This window comes from Miniopterus natalensis, chromosome 7 (assembly GCF_054644295.1).
Source record: "Miniopterus natalensis isolate mMinNat1 chromosome 7, mMinNat1.hap1, whole genome shotgun sequence".
Classification (NCBI taxonomy): Eukaryota; Metazoa; Chordata; class Mammalia; order Chiroptera; family Miniopteridae; genus Miniopterus; species Miniopterus natalensis.
The window spans coordinates 6,389,622-6,405,004 of NC_142087.1; the positions used below are offsets into that span (position 1 = coordinate 6,389,622).

Sequence of the window (15,383 nt, forward strand, 5' to 3'; positions counted from 1 at the left end):
GTGCACACTGATGTTAAGAAAGTTCCTCTCCTTCCACAAACCAAAAAGCTTCCACAAACCCAGAACCATAGGTGATGAACCATAGGTTTGTGGGGAGAAAAAAACCCAAAAACCACTTCCACTGAAATAAAGCAGCATGGTCCATCCTACAAGTGCAGGGTGTTCTGAATTCATGAGGTTATGTGTTCAGATTCTGCCCAGAATTACCTTGAGAAATGACTAATCCTGAATACATGGAGCTCTATAGGTGGCTGGAAAGCTCTGGTCACCAAGCCTGCACCAGTCTCCAGCCCTGTCCAAGGCCTGGGCTCCCATGCATGGCCTTAAACCTGCCAAACAGGGACAGGTGAGGTGGAGCACAGCATGAACTTGGCAACCAGCCTTAGACCATGAGTATCCAGTTAAATGTCTCCTATTCAACACCTCATTCCCACCACCTAGTTTATTCTGATCGATTCCTGACTTGGTTTTCACTAGAGATTTTGACAGCCATTCTGTTGGACCTAACAGAGTGAGAGGCAGATGAGCGCAAAGGTTACATGTGAGAGCGCTGGTGTCAGCTTATATGGCTCTTAAGTCCCAGCTCAGACCCTTATTAACTATGTGACCAGGTAAGAAACAACTCTGACCCTGTTTCTTCATTGGGAAAAGGGGACAGTAATAGTTCCTACCTTGGGGTTGTTTGGATAAAAACTGATAATAGACTTGAAAGAGTCTAGCACAGAAACTGGTTCAGCATAGGCTGCTGTTCTGAAGCTGATTTGGGCCAATCAAGCCAAAAAAGAGGGTGTTAAAAGGATCAGAAGCTCTCAAAATCATTCGAAAGCTAGAGGTCAAGATGCAAGGCTTCCCAGGAATGACGGGAATGACACCGCAGCACTGATATGAAGAAGCTACTGCTGCCGCCGCCGCTGCCACTAAGTCCCAATTGCTACAATTTAAGCTGTTGCCACTTCCACACCAGGAACTTGGTTTTGTGGGTGCTGTCGCCACACCTACCGCATGAAAAAGAGCTTCCAGTCCCTTCTTTGAGTCAAAATCTAGCACAGGTGCATCTCTGGGCCACAGGCCTGACCCTAGCTGCAGGGGAGGCTGGGAAAGTCACTATCTAGAATTATAGCTACAGTAACTGGAGGTAGTTATGGAGCCTCATCCAGGCTCATAAAGTAGGAGATTCCCTGAATATAGGAAGGGGTTTAGATGCCAGGCAGACAAACCTAATAACAAGTGTCCAACACTACCCACAACAAAGAGATACCATCAACATAAGAAAATAAAAAGATGTTAGGTGATACCCTATAGGTTGTCTCATCTCTGCCATTTTACACTTTGAAATCAAAATCTAAACACCAAGAGACCTGGTTGCCTACCCAACGTTCCCCCCACCTTCGTGTCAGGACGCCTGTGTTATTAGGGGTGATGAAGTACCAGCACGTAAGTCACATATCTCACCTCCATTACAGTAGGCATGGGTGGCTAGTGAGCAGAAGTCATTGGGTAGGGCTCCTGGGAAACTCTAAAAGTGTCCTTCTGCTCTTCCCTCCTTTTTCCTCTACCCAGAACACAAAAGCAATGGCTAGAGCTCCAGTAACCACCTTATAATAATGTAGCAACTAATAGTGAAGCCATTTGCCAAGATGGCAGAGCAAAATACAGAAAGCCTCTGAATATCTGATGACCTGTTGTCCCAGCCCTGGGCACCTAAGCACAATTCTTTATGTGCTGGGAAAATATCTTATTTAAGCCATTGTTACTTTGAGTCTCTGTTCCTGGCAGCTGAAGGTAATTCCTTACAGGTACCAGCTGCCTTCAGTGGTTTCACAGGTACTTCTCTCCTAGCAATCCAAGACGGCATCATCCTCCGGCACATAGGAAAATCCCTGGAATGCACTTGAGGCCCCGGAGCTGCCGGCCACGGTGTCTGGAGTGCAGCCAATGGACTTTGACACGGCTTCCTGGGTGAACTCTGGGTCAAAGTGTTTCAAGTCAGCAGGTCCTGCCTGTGAATATAAGCCAACGATGAGAAGGGAACACGGGTCAGAGCTGCCAAAGGAACCCACACCCCCCGAGAGGAATGTTAGGCCTGCCCTCTGAGTGCCTTCTGGACACCCTAACTTACCTGTCACCCATGCCTTTACATTAGTTATTTTATTCCACAATGTCCAATAACCACTTATCAGTTCCTCTGACCCCCTGGCACCCTCCCCGCCTGCTCCACAATAACCCTCAGACAAGTCTAGTCAACATACACTTACTGAGTGCCTGCCGGGTACAGTTCATGGCCCTGGGAATGCAGGCCCCTGCTTTCATGGCGCTTACGTTGTACAGGGGGTAGGATGATTGGTAATAAGCATGTACACAAATAGGTAATTTTGGATGTTGGTGGGTCTTATAAAAAATATGCCCTGCCAGGCCAGCAGCGTGCCTCAGCAGTTAAGCATCGACCTAGGATCCAGGAGATCTTGGTTCAATTCACTGTCAGGGCACATGCCCGGTTGCAGGCTGGATCCACAGGGGGGGTGGAGGGATGCAGAAGACAGACGATTAATGACTCTCTCATCATTGATGTTTCTCTCTCTCTCTCTCCCCTTTTCCCTTCCTCTCTCTGAAATCAATACAAACATATTAAGAATAAATAAATAAATAAAAACATACTATATATATGTTTTATATCTATAAAGTGGTTAGAGCTTCAGCCCGCCCACCCACCTTTACACTTCTGTTTTCCATCGCTTTACAGTGAATGCATGCCATTTTAATCATCGGGGGGAAAGCCAACCATAGGGGGAAAATGTCTTTCCAGGGCTTGGCTCCATCTGGGTGTGGTACATGACACAGAGCATTTTAAAAACTGAAAAGGGCTGTGCAATGAGAGTCACTGGTGCTAAAAGTAAAGGAGCAGAAACATGGCTCATCACACAGCTGGACTGGCAGGGCTTCTGGGTTCCAGACCAGTTCTGCCTCTAACTTACTATTTGGCCTTGGACAAATCATGGGGCCTCTTGGACCCTCGGTTTTTCCATCTGTAGAGAGTTGGCCCAGATACCTTCCAAACTGCCACTAGCCCTGGTAACCCAGAATCTGGAATGTGGTGACCTCTTACCACGTTTGGGTTGAAGGGTGGAGTCAGCCTCTTGTGGTACAAGTCATCCCAGTTTATGGGGCTGAAGAACACGTGGTTCTTTATCTCAATCTGCGGGAAGAAGGTGCCGATCAGAGGCCGCCCTCCCCATAGTGCTCCCACCCCACCTCCACATGGCCCTGAGCTCCAGCTCTATCGGCAGCTGGCTGTGAAGCCCTAAAACCTTTGCTGAGAAAGTAACTTCTACCTCTGGCTGGTTTCCTGGGACAATGGGGCATTCTGCAGCCAGGCACTCCCCTTCTTGATCATCAGGAACCCAAACCCTTTCCCCCATGACATTTGTTTATTCCACATCTATTTACTGAATACCTACTCTGTGCCAGCACCGTGGTAGGCTTTGGCAGTATGTCATTGAGCAAGACAGCAGAACCTGCCCTGGGGGTTCCCAGGGGATCGTGGGGACCTCGCCCCACTCTGCCTTAGTGCATTTTGACTCTTCCAAAACACAAAGCAGAGAAATAGACAAATGAACTCACTATAGAAGGTTTAGGAAGGAAAGCCCCAGGAAAAGCTGTAGGTTCTCAGGGACCCAGAATTTAGGACTCAGCTCTGGCCATGTTTCACCCCTTTTTTCCTGCTGCAAACCAAAGTCAACTTTCTCTTGTCCCTGCAGGACCCTCTATTTGTGTTTCTCAAAGAATGATTCTCCGGCCGCCTGTATCAAATTACCACCTTCTGGACTTGTTAAAAAGCCAGATCCAAAATATCCCAGATACCTAAAAACTGGTAACACTGGTTGCCTCTAAATTAAGGAACTGGGTAGCTGGAGGGACTTTTTCTGAATATTCTTTGAACTTTGATCTAAGTGAATATATCTTATTGTTTAAATCATACATATTTTTTACCATGCAAATTTCCACCTGGAAGGAGTGGACTGGTCCTCATGAAAATCCCATTCTTTAAGCTAACCAGGGATGGGAAGGCAAATGCCCTAAATGTTGTTATGTTTCACAGTATCTAACATGTAGGGCTGTCTGTAAAAACTCTTAAAAAGGATTTACTATGTGCCAGGCATTGGCCTAAGTGCTTTGCATATCTTAATCCATGATCTTAGTAGCAGCCTTGAGCTAGGTGCTATTATTACAGGTAGGGAAACTGAGGCTCACCAAGAGAAGTTAAGCATAAGTGGTGGAGGGGGGATCTGAACCCAGGTAGCCTGTCTCCTAGTTCATGCATCTCAACCACGATGCTAGAAGAGAAAACAAAGTTCTAGGAAGAAGAGTACTGTGGTCTTCCTTTTATAAATCCAAATGGTCATTGGTTGAGCAGATAATGTAAGATTATATTTTTTAAATGCTACTTTAATAATAACTTTAGAAACCAACATATAATAAATTTGTTAAGGGAATAGACTGTGAATTATTGATCTCTATATCGTGAGTGCCCAGCCTCGGCAGTGGCAAGGAGGAAGCGCTCAGATATTTGTGAAAAGCCAGTCCACTCCACTTTATACAGAAGCCAGAGGAATTTCTTAAAACTTGAATTGGGTCTTACCACACCCGTGCTCAACATACACTAAAGTGTACCACTCTCCCGTTCCCACCACAGGACTTTTGCACATGCTGCCCTGGGTCGGATGCCTCCTCCCAGCTCTGTATGACTGTTTCCTTCTCATCCTTCAAGTCTCAGCTTAATTGTCACCTCCTCAGAGAGGACCTCCCTGATCATGCCAGTGTGAGTTCACCCCCCCATTACTATCTCAGCTCATTATTTATTTCCTGACACTTGTCACACTCTGTAATTATTGTATATATTTGTTCATTGTCTGCCTCCCCCCAATAAGCTTGATAAGGGCAGAGACCCAGTCTACCGAATCCCTAGCACCTAGCTCAATGTCTGGCACAAAGCAGGTGCTCAGTAGAGAGGCCGAACAGAAGAACTAGACTGAAGGGAGTAATCAGGCAGCAGAAGCTATGAATTTCCAATGAACAAATTAGCAGTGCTTGGTTTCACAGGACAGCTGCCTCTGAAGGAAGGGGCCAGTGCTCCACTGGCAAGTCACCTACAAAGTCTGCTTTGGAGCCCAGCCGCTGCTTCTTGTCCTTGTGGAGAAGGGCTTGCAGGAGGTCACAGGCCGCCACTGTCCGGCCCCCAGGGATCTGTAGTGGCTGATGCAGGATGTTGTCATACATCTGGGATACGTCTCGGCTGTAGAAGGGTGGCTGGTGAAAGAGGGAGAGAGCTGGAGGATCATCCATGTTCAAGTGGGCACAGGTCTCAGAGAGACCTGGAGCAAAGCTGGGTCGCTGGACAGATTCAGCCAGGCCCGCATCTTGTATAGTGGCTCACGTGGCAGACTGGAGAGGGATGGAGACCTCTGGGCTTCTAGCACAGTGGAGAGGGCTGCTGGGAAGGCTGAGGAGTCTCTTTTCACCAGTGTAAGACTTGTGGGCCTCCTGGGAGCATCCCCTATCCCACCTCTCTTAATCCGGCTTGTGCACCAACTTTGCACTTTTCAAAGGTCACCTCCCCCCACACACACACTTCATCGTTTCATCCCAGCCTCACAACCGTCCCTGGAGACAGGTAATAATTTTTCAGATGAGAAGACAAGGCTCAGAGAGGTTAAAGCCTGTGGCATAGCTCAGAAGAGAGTCAGGCCCCAAACCCTATCCAGAGCCCACCTTTCCTGGTGCTCTTCCTCCCACCTCCTCTGCCAGCTCTTCCTTCTCCAGCCTCCACAGAGCCTGTTCCTTCAGACCCACCAAGCTCTGCTGACGAAGCCCCCCCAGAGTGAAGCCTGGCCTGGGGCGGGTCTACACATGCCTCCATCTAAGCAGGCAGCCTAGGATTGGGTCCAGGGCTGGTCCCACAACCTACCAGCACTGTGACCTTTCTGGGCCTCAGTTTCCCTTTCAGTAAATTAAGAACAACTCCATTTCCTGCAGCTACCCTCCAAAGGCTGTTTTGAGGCACCAAAGGAGTAACATAGGAGATGGTATATTATAAGTGCTGAACTGACAGTATTTTAAAAAAATACATATCATCCTTGTATTCACTTTGGCGTCATCTTTTTTAGCTTGGAGTGGAAACCCACTCCATCTCTCCCCAGAGCCAGACGTCCCTTGCAGACAGCCCCACCCCACTCACCAGGCCATGCAGCATCTCGTAGAGGACGGCCCCCAAACACCACCAGTCCACTGCCCGATCATAAGGCTCTTTACGAAGTACTTCTGGAGCCAAGTACTGTTGAGGGGAAACACACTTATCTGAGGGGAAAGACCCTCAGCCTCAGTCTCCTCATCTGTAAACAAGGTGCTTGGAGAAAAAGATCGTGGAAGAGATAACATGTTGGGGTCAGTCTCCTACACGAGCCAGGGTGCCATGTCCCCTGCTCCCTGCCCTGGCAACATCCAAAGAAGGGATAGCTGGGCTGCCAGACTTTGGGAGACCAGCCCCATCCAGCAGACACCCTGCCATACATAAACACAGACAATGGCTACTGCTCAAAGAGGTCATCTGTCCATCAGCTACCCTAAAACCAAATTGAGGAGGCCCAGCTGAGATCTGAAACCCAGATTTTCTTTTTTCTTTTTTTTTTTTTTTTTTAATATATTTGGTGTATTCTTTCTTTCTTTCTCTCTTTCTTTCTTTCTTTCTTTCTTTCTTTCTTTCTTTCTTTCTTTCTTTCTTTCTTTCTTTCTTATTTTTTAAAAAAATATGTCTATTGATTTCAGAGAGAGAAAGGGAGAGGGAGAGAGAGGGAGAGAGAAACATCAATGATGAGAGAGAGTCATTGATCGGCTGCCTCCTGCACGCTCCCTGCTGGAGGTTGAACCGGAAACCCAGACATGTGCCCTGACCAGGAATCGAACTGCAATCTACTGGATCCTAGGTCGGTGCTCAACTGCTGAGCCACACCCGCCAGGCTGAAACCCAGATTTTCAAGCACAGGTTGAAAAATAGAGCAGCTAAAGCCCTGTCCCCTGCCAGGTTAGGTGGAACTTCCTAGGCCTGCAGCCTCGGCCTCACAACCCCACCCAGACATCTGTCCAAGGACTTAGTGACTCCTTCTGGTCCAACATCCAGCACTAGTGGGAGTTTAAGGAAAGGTTTGAGCCCCAAGGCTGCATAGAGGCCTTGGCAGGACAGACAGACATGTGTGAATTACTGCTGAGACCCACAAATTCTAACCCTCCAGGCTCTTGGTGAATAGAAAAGGGTGGAAATAAAGTTCTTCCTTCATACTTGCAAGCCCTGATCTTAACTGTCAGGCTAGGACCTCCTGTTACACACCCTGTAGGCCAGTGCTGTCCAATACAGTAGCCACTATCCACGTGTGCCCACCAGACACTTGAAATGTGGCTGATCAGAGCTGAGATGGCCCAGCAGTGTGAAACAGACACTGACTTCAAAGACTTAGAAAATATCTCAACAACTTTATATTGATTGTATGTTGAAATGACAATATTTTGTATATATTGGGTTAATTAAAATATATTATTAAAATTAATTTCACCTGTTTCTTTTTACTTTTTAAACGTGGCCACTGGAGAAGTTCAATTGCCTACATGTTTGCATTTCTGTTTCTATTTCTACTGGACATCACTGTGGCAGAATCGCCAGCAGGTGGCTGGGCCCCAGCAGCCCCCAGAGCTGATGCCCCCATTACGCAGATGAGCGCACAGGCAGCTCTGGGGAAGTGCTTGAGTGGAGGGTGAGCCCCTTTAGGTGTAGCCTGTTGCCTCTAATCAGGAGATGTGGCCTCAGTCACTCACAGCCTGCCTTCCCTTAGGAGGCTGAGCTCACCTCAGGGGTGCCACAGAATGTGGACGTGGTCTCCTCCGGCTCTACACCTTCCTTGCAGAGGCCAAAATCTGTCAGAACCACGTGTCCCTGCGGAGGAGGGAGGGCAGGGGCAGGAAAGTGGTCTAAGATAAAGGTACGGCCAGGCCTAACCCCAGTGCCCAGATGCCACCCTGCAGGGCAGCAGCCCTGGGGTCCAATGCCCCTGCACAGGTTGAGGCTATACTCAGAGACCCAGGACTTCTGGACTGGGAGCAGCACAGGGGCAAGGTGGGGAGACGGTATTTCAAAGACTTAGAAAATATCTCAACAATTTTATATTGATTGTATGTTGAAATGACAATATTTTGTATATATTGGGTTAATTAAAATATTAAGTAATTAATGTTTTAATATTTTAAAATATTAATTAAAATATTAATTAATTTAATATTAATTAAATATTGAGGAAATTCAATCTAAGACAGGGAGGGACTACAAAACCCACAAGCCTCTACCTGGCTTCACCTCTGCCTTCTATAGACCTCCTGTACACAGATGTGCACATACAGGTACATATACACATGGTCTCATGTGTACATGATGCATATATGCGTGCATGTACACATGTATGGCCATGTGCACACACATATTTTAATGCATCCCTACACAATGCATGCACATCCATGCACACACTTGTGGGTACACAGCATACATGTGCAACAATGCACACGCAGACACACAAACCTGGCAGTCCAAGAGAATGTTCTCTGGTTTCAGGTCCCTGCAGAAAATGAGAAAAGCACATTGTGATGGCTCAGCCACTTAGTGAGGACAGTTGGGGATCTGGGGTCCTGTTGGGAGGACTATTGAGAGAGGCTCACAGAGATGTCCAGGGAAGCCCAGGGAGGATGGTCACTTGATCCTAGAAAGGAGGAGGCGCCCACCCTACCCCACTGGGGACATTCTCCTCAGACGAAGGACCAGTTCACTGGCGTTTCATCAGGATTTAGGGGCCACACAAACCCCTGGCTGTTGGGGCAGAGGGCCCAGGCCTGCCTCTGAGCCACAGCAGGCCTCACCTGTAGATGATGTTGAGGGAGTGCAGATAGCCAATGGCACTGGCCACCTCGGCGGCGTAGAACCGGGCCCGGGGCTCCAGGAACCTGCGCTCCCGCTGCAGGTGGAAGAAGAGCTGGAGGGGGAGGACACCTGTGAGAGGGTTTCCTGGGGCGCTCCAGTCCCTAGAGTGGAGGGGGGGCAGCTGGCCAAGTCACCCCCTCTCTGAGCGGCAATGTACTCAGACAACAAAGGGCATGTAGGCCCCCACCCTATATAGCAGTTGTCGGGTGTCCAAAGGTCAGCAGGGGAGCTTAATTAGCATGGATTGAGCACCTATTGTGTTCCAGGCTCCGAGCCAGAACCTTTCACATCTCTTATCTCATCAGTTCCTCATGACCCTCTTCAAGGTATCAAATATGATGGTAGTTTCACCTAAGAGGAAACTGGGAGGGGTCAGAGACGTCAGGTGACTTGCCAAGCAAGCTCATGTAGCTTGCAATTGGCAGAGCTGGGATCTGAAACTGGGTGGTTCAACCATGTATTTTTCTTCTCACCCAGGTGATAAGATTATTATGGCTGAGTCAAACTCAGCCCAGGTTAGATCTGCCCGTGGACCAATGGCTTTGGTATGTTCTGCTGGCCTGGAAAACTATTCACCTCCTCCGGGAGACTTAGGGATGTAGGACAAAAACTCCCCTCCTGGCATCAGGCCAAAAGGCATAAGGTCACAGAGTTTAAATCTGGGGTCACTGAGAAGGCCCCACTAAGTTTTGCCAGAGTGAAGTCCAGGAGGGAACTCAGCTCATGCAGTTGTGCTGCTAGGGCACCAGGGGGCCTCAGGTCTCCATTTACCACAGTGACAGGCCACCCCCACCAGAGGCCTCTGGTGTAAAACTGGGACATTGCAAAACTTGACCACAGAGCTCCTCTAACATTGACCTTTCCTAGGTGAGGTTGGGCAGCTTAGCAGGGGGAAGTCACCACAGACCCACATGCCAGTCCTGGCTCTGCCAGTTACGGGCTGCATGGCCTTGAGCAACTGAGTTAGCTCCTGAGCCTGGGCTTCTTCAGCCACAAAATGGGTCTGTTGTATGGAGAACGTGAGATCATTCCAGAACCTGGTACACAGTGGGTGTGTGGGATGGACCGCTCCCAGCTAAGAGCCCGCCGGGGAGCTCCCTGCGGTCCCACCCACCTCTCCTCCGTTGACGTAGTCGAGCACAAAGTAGAGCTTCTCGGGCGTCTGGAAGGAGTAGCGCAAGCCCACGAGGAAGGGGTGCCGCACGTTCTTCAGAAGCACGTTGCGCTCCGCCATGATGTGGTTCTGCTGCGGGGTCACAAAGACCGGGCGCCGTGTCACAGCCCGCAGGGCCTCGCCCAGAACCTTCCCATGCCCCTCCTCAGACACCCACTGTGGCTCCTTATTGCCAGGCCCAGCTCCTTGCCTGGTATTCAGGGTTCTGTGTGGTCAGCCTCATCCCCAGCCAGTGCGTATGGCTGCAGCTCCAGCCCCCAGATCAGAAACCCCTTCCCTCAACCAGGGGGGATAAGCAAAGCATATCCGATTACTGCATGCAGGGGGCCACATTCATGCCTTTGTTCAAGCTGTCTCCCCTGCCTGGACACCCTCTTTTCAGGCCACCGAACCCTACCTTCAAGGCAGCTGCAAGGCCGCCTCCCTCAGGAAGACCTCCCTGACCCACCCCCATGATGTCTTGTTAACGTTAATTCCCTCTCCTGGGTCCCCTGATTTGAGCTTCCCTCTCTGGGCCTGCTCTCTCCTCCTAATGGGGTTGGAGTTAAAGAGACTCAAGTCAGATGAAACATCTGGAACTCCAGGATGGCTGTGGTAGAAGGGCCTTTGGAGAGTAGAAAGTGTGACCCCACACTGTGCAGATGGGGAGGCAGGCAGAGGACTTGTCCACTGTGGGGCATAGTCTCCCCGGGGAGGCACAGGGCTGGGGCTGGCTCCTCCTGCAGGCCTGCGGGTGAAGTTGTTGGCCTGCCTTCCTTGAGAAGGGTGGGCATCCTGGGACCACCTGGTCCCCTGCTGTGACCCCCCCCCAAACCCAGCCCATGGACCCCTCACAGTTGGGACCCATCTTGGGAAGCCGCCATCGCCTGGGAGTGGAGGAACAGGGAGGAAATGCTTCTGCCTGAGCTCGATACCTCTTTATTCTTTAAAATGGATTTTTTCTGCAGCACCTTCACTGCGTAGAACATCCCGTCAGACTTGCGCTTGGCCAGGAGGACCTGAGCGGAAGCAGAAACGTAAGGTCCTGCAGGTGACCACCCCTCTGACGGCCCTCAGCTCCGGCCCTGCATCCTGGGATCTGCAGGTCGAGAGCTCCCTCTCTGCACATGGAGGGGACAGGCAGGGGATGGAGGAGGCCGGAGAAGGGGGACCCAAGCCTCCCACCTTCACCATGTGACGCACCTTCCCATAGTTGCCTTTGCCAATGACTTTGAGGAAGTCGAAGTCGGTGGGCCGGGCACTGGGGGAAGAGGGAACACAGTCAGCATTTGCAAGATTGTGAAACCCGGTCCTGAGATCAAATCCAGACTTCTTTTTCACTTTGAAGGTGGGCAGCTTTCCTACAGGGAGCTTTCCTACAGCCAAGCCTCCTCACCGCTGAAGAATGCCATGTTCTCCCAGCCAAAAGGGGGCTTGTATGACTGGCCCTGCACCTGGGGACCTCACAATCAGGTAAACAACAGGTAAGGTGGGGAGAAAGCCAGACACCATGGCATAGAAGGTGAGGGAGCTGGCTTCAAAGCCTGAGAGGGGTGGGGAGCTGCTAACAACACAGGCTTTGGGGGCATTCCAGGCTCAGGGCTCAGCATGAGCAGAGGCTGGGGAATTAGTGGGAGATAAAGCTGGGGGACGGTCCTGGGAAGGTGACAGAGGGCCTTGAAGGTAGACCAGAGAACTTGGATTTTATTCCCAAGGCTAGGGGAGCCAGGTATGAGGGGAGCCAGAGAGGAAAGTTGTTTGAGAGACCAGAACTCACTTTGGGTTGGCTGAAGGCCCCAGGTTGATGTTCCCGTTGGCCCTTGAGGGCTAAAGACATTTACAGAAAGAGGTGATTAATATCAACAGGTCTCTACTCCTGGCTCCCTCCTTTCCCCAGGCCTGGGCCCTGATCCATTCTCCAACATCTCTACCAGCCTTCCTTCCTTCCTTCCTTCCTTCCTTCCTTCCTTCCTTCCTTCCTTCCTTCCTTCCTTCCTCCCTCCCTCCCTCCCTCCCTCCCTCCCTCCCTCCCTCCCTCCCTCCCTCCCTTCCTTCCTTCCTTCCTTCCTTCCTTCCTTCCTTCCTTCCTTCCTTCCTTCCTTCCTTCCTTCCTTCCTTCTTCCTCCCACCCCTCATCCCCGCCCCCACCATCCACCATCTCATCTGCTTCTCACAACAGTGTTGGGAGGCTGCTGGCAGTAATGCCAATTGTATAGGTGAGAAAACAGAGGCCCAGAGAAGCGCTGTTCAAGGACTTGCAGGCTGCTCCACAGGCATTATTAGAACCCAGGTGTCCTCAGGGCCAATCCCATGATTTTTCCACCCAATTTACTTCTTGAAGCCTTTGCCTCTTCTCTATTTACCCTGCAAATGGCCCACTTTTGTGAGCTCAGGGTGACCCCTACTGGCCCCACAGTCTGTCTGGTATGACCCACCTTCCTGGCAGGTGCTTGCCTAGATTTCCTGAGCCATGTTAGGAAGTGAGCCCCCTGCTGGTGGGTAGGGGAACCAAGACCCACTCACCTGTGGACTGGGAGTCCCGGCCAGGCTAGGACTAGCATCCATTCTGTAACAGTGATAGGGTGGGTGCTGGGGGCACAAGAAGCAGGCATGAGAGAGCTGGTTGGGGAGTTAACTTCACCTGTCTAGGGCTTCAGGCACCACTGCCCTTACCACCCCACCCCAACTCCCTCAATGCTCTTGCCATAGCCTGAGCTCCTACCCCAGAGGCCAGCAACCCCTGCATGGAAGAAGAAATGATACCCACTGGACCCCAGTCTCCCCAGTCAAACATCTCTTGAGGGAAGGAGGGAGAATGGTAAGGGAGGCCCTTCACAGGCTGAGTCTTTTTCAAGGTTTGGGGATAGCCAAGGTAGCAACACCCTGTGAGCCAGGGCAGCTCCAGGAGTCCAGGCTGGCTAGGCCTGGAAGGACACTGGCAGAGCATAAAAGTTTGCACCCTTCCCCCCATTCCCCTATTTCTAGCCTGAGACCTAGAAAGGGACTTGCCAGGATGACACAGCTTATGAGGGACAGGCTAGGCTCTCCAGCCTCCCATACAGGCATGTTGCAGCCATGAATTCCTGTGGAAAGCCCCCACATGGGCTCTGTACTATTATCTCCCTGCCACAAGGACTTCCACCCAATGCCCCTGGAAGGGCGCTGCCCTGGAGGTCTTGGGCTGATGCCATGGAGAAACCCCAGACTGGCCAGTGTCCAGCTGAGATTAAACAGATCAGCTGGTCTATACAGACAGGAGCACAGTGCCTTTCCTGCCCCCGCCCTGCAGGTGGAGGAAGCTGGCATATCTAGGCCCTGACTCAGGATGTCCAGGGCCCAGAGCCCCACCCCTGCTTGGAAGGTCCAGAGCTGATATCTCCCCTGATATCCCAGTTGCTTAAGGGAACTGACGGGTACTGTGCATCCCAAGCCCGCAGCCTTGGCCCTTTGTGGGGCCCAGGCTGCAGCCCCACCTCTCTGGGTAGACACTGCCGATCTTTACAAGAGGGCACCTGGTACCACCCCATGGCCATCTTGGGAGCTGAGAAAGTCACCACAGGGGAAGAGAGGGAGTCCCCCAGCTCTGTGGAGCCCTAAGAGAGCAAGCTGCAGAACTGCCCATAGGGAGTACAGCCTGGTGCCCTAGGCCTGTGCTCCCGCAGGCAGCCCACCATGCGGCCACACCCTCTCCTGCTGACTCTGCTGGCCCCTCTGCCAGGCCCTGGCCTCCCCAGCCCCTCGTACCTGCACCAGCCTGAGGAGAGGCCTCTGAGAGAACCAGCAGTTAGAGCCAGAGGATGGGCAATGGACAAGAGAGCCTCTCTCTGTTCTCCCAACAAGGGCTGAAGTGTCTGTGCCTGGCGCCGGCCTGGCCCCAGCTCCAAACTCCCAGCAGCATCAGCATCGAGGGAGCTGTTGATGTCATGCAGGACCCAGCAGAGCTTAAGATGGGATGGGAGACCTCTGTTTCCTCGGGGCATCGCCTCCCCCTGGGGGGTGGGCAACAGCTGCAGGAGAACCCTGGAGACTCCTGGCTTGTTAGAATGTGGGAGTGTGGGTCAGGGAGTGGGTGTGCAGGCGTTTCGCGTACAGATGTGCTTTAGCCTGTGTGTCTGTCTGGTGTGTCTGCGTGTCCCCGTATGGCAAGGTATCGCTTCAGTGTGTGGTCCACGTAGATGACTGCCTGTGCTCTGTTGTGTGTGTCATGGTGACCCTGTTTGTATAATTTTTCTGTGTGTCTGTGCATCTCTGACTGTGTGTTCTCAGCATGTGTGTGTGTGTGTGTGTGTGTGTGTGTGTGTGCCTCAGGGATCCTCTGTGCAGTGTGTTGACATGTCAGTGTGTATCCCTATACGTGTTAATGTGCTTGTGTGTATGTGTGTGAGCCTGTGTGTGGGTGTCTACATCTGTGAGTCTGCAGGTAAGTATGGGTGTCTATTGATACACGTGTGTGACAGAGTAACCACATGTGTGTATGTAGGTTATTGTGTGTCTGTACTCATATTGATGCATATCAGTAAATCTGTGTGTGTGTGTGTGTGTGTGTGTGTGTGTAGGGTCCTGTCTGTAAGACATGCTCCCTAGGGCATATCCAGGCCTGGTGTAAACCATCTGGGACTCTGGGACTGGTGTCTGGCTCAGTCCAGCTGACTTTGGTCTCTGACTGCTGAGTCCTTGGCCACTTGGGCCTTTCCCTGCTGGCCCCTTCAGGGCTCTGGCCTACTGTCCCCAGGACAGGGCTGGTTGGCCCACAGCTCTGCGGCTATGCAAGAGGAAGAAACATGGTCCTAGCCGGTAGTTGGCTCATGAAGTTGTTGCTGCCTAGTGTGATGATTAGGTCCTCATGGGTCCCTCCTCTCCCCCAGAGCTCATGAGGAATGCTCTGGGGAATGCAGGAGTTGACAGGGCCTGACACAGTCCCTGTTCTTCTGGAACTTTCTGTGTGGCTACCACATGCCACACCCAGACCCCTGCAATTCACCACTGTGGAGGGATCTATAGGGCTGGGGCCAAGGGGGTTGGTCAGGGAGGGACCTGAGCCTAGTGGTCCCGGGCTTCTCTGCAGGCTCTAAAGTGCAGGGCACCTGGAGGTGTCAGCCAAGGAAACCAAGTGGACAGTATCAGAGCCTACCATCTGCCAACAAAATAGAAATGTTGAACCAACACACAGATGGGCAGTGTGTCATGTTGGCAAAACACATACCCAGAACAAGGACATTT

General features: G+C 51.3%; 1 protein-coding gene across 3 annotated transcripts; it reads right to left on the minus strand.

Moving 5' to 3' along the window:
- Positions 1-1,835: 1,835 nt before the first annotated feature.
- SGK2 (serum/glucocorticoid regulated kinase 2) lies at positions 1,836-14,088 on the minus strand. 3 transcript variants are annotated; one of them, XM_087818548.1, is made up of 13 exons: positions 13,908-14,088; positions 12,687-12,752; positions 11,941-11,990; positions 11,367-11,424; positions 11,099-11,182; positions 10,125-10,256; positions 8,950-9,062; positions 8,615-8,651; positions 7,892-7,978; positions 6,233-6,328; positions 5,149-5,304; positions 3,104-3,193; positions 1,836-2,000 (listed from the first exon to the last, which is right to left on the minus strand). In XM_087818548.1, exons 2-13 carry the CDS (start codon positions 12,726-12,728, stop codon positions 1,836-1,838), a joined length of 1,110 nt encoding a protein of 369 aa, XP_087674674.1. In that variant the 5' UTR covers positions 12,729-12,752; positions 13,908-14,088. The 3 variants fall into 3 exon arrangements, with proteins under 3 accessions (XP_087674674.1, XP_087674675.1, XP_087674676.1); XM_087818549.1 differs by having other exon boundaries at positions 12,687-12,729; positions 13,908-14,056; XM_087818550.1 differs by lacking the exon at positions 13,908-14,088 and adding an exon at positions 13,550-13,610 and having other exon boundaries at positions 12,687-12,757.
- Between the last annotated feature and the right edge of the window lie 1,295 nt (positions 14,089-15,383).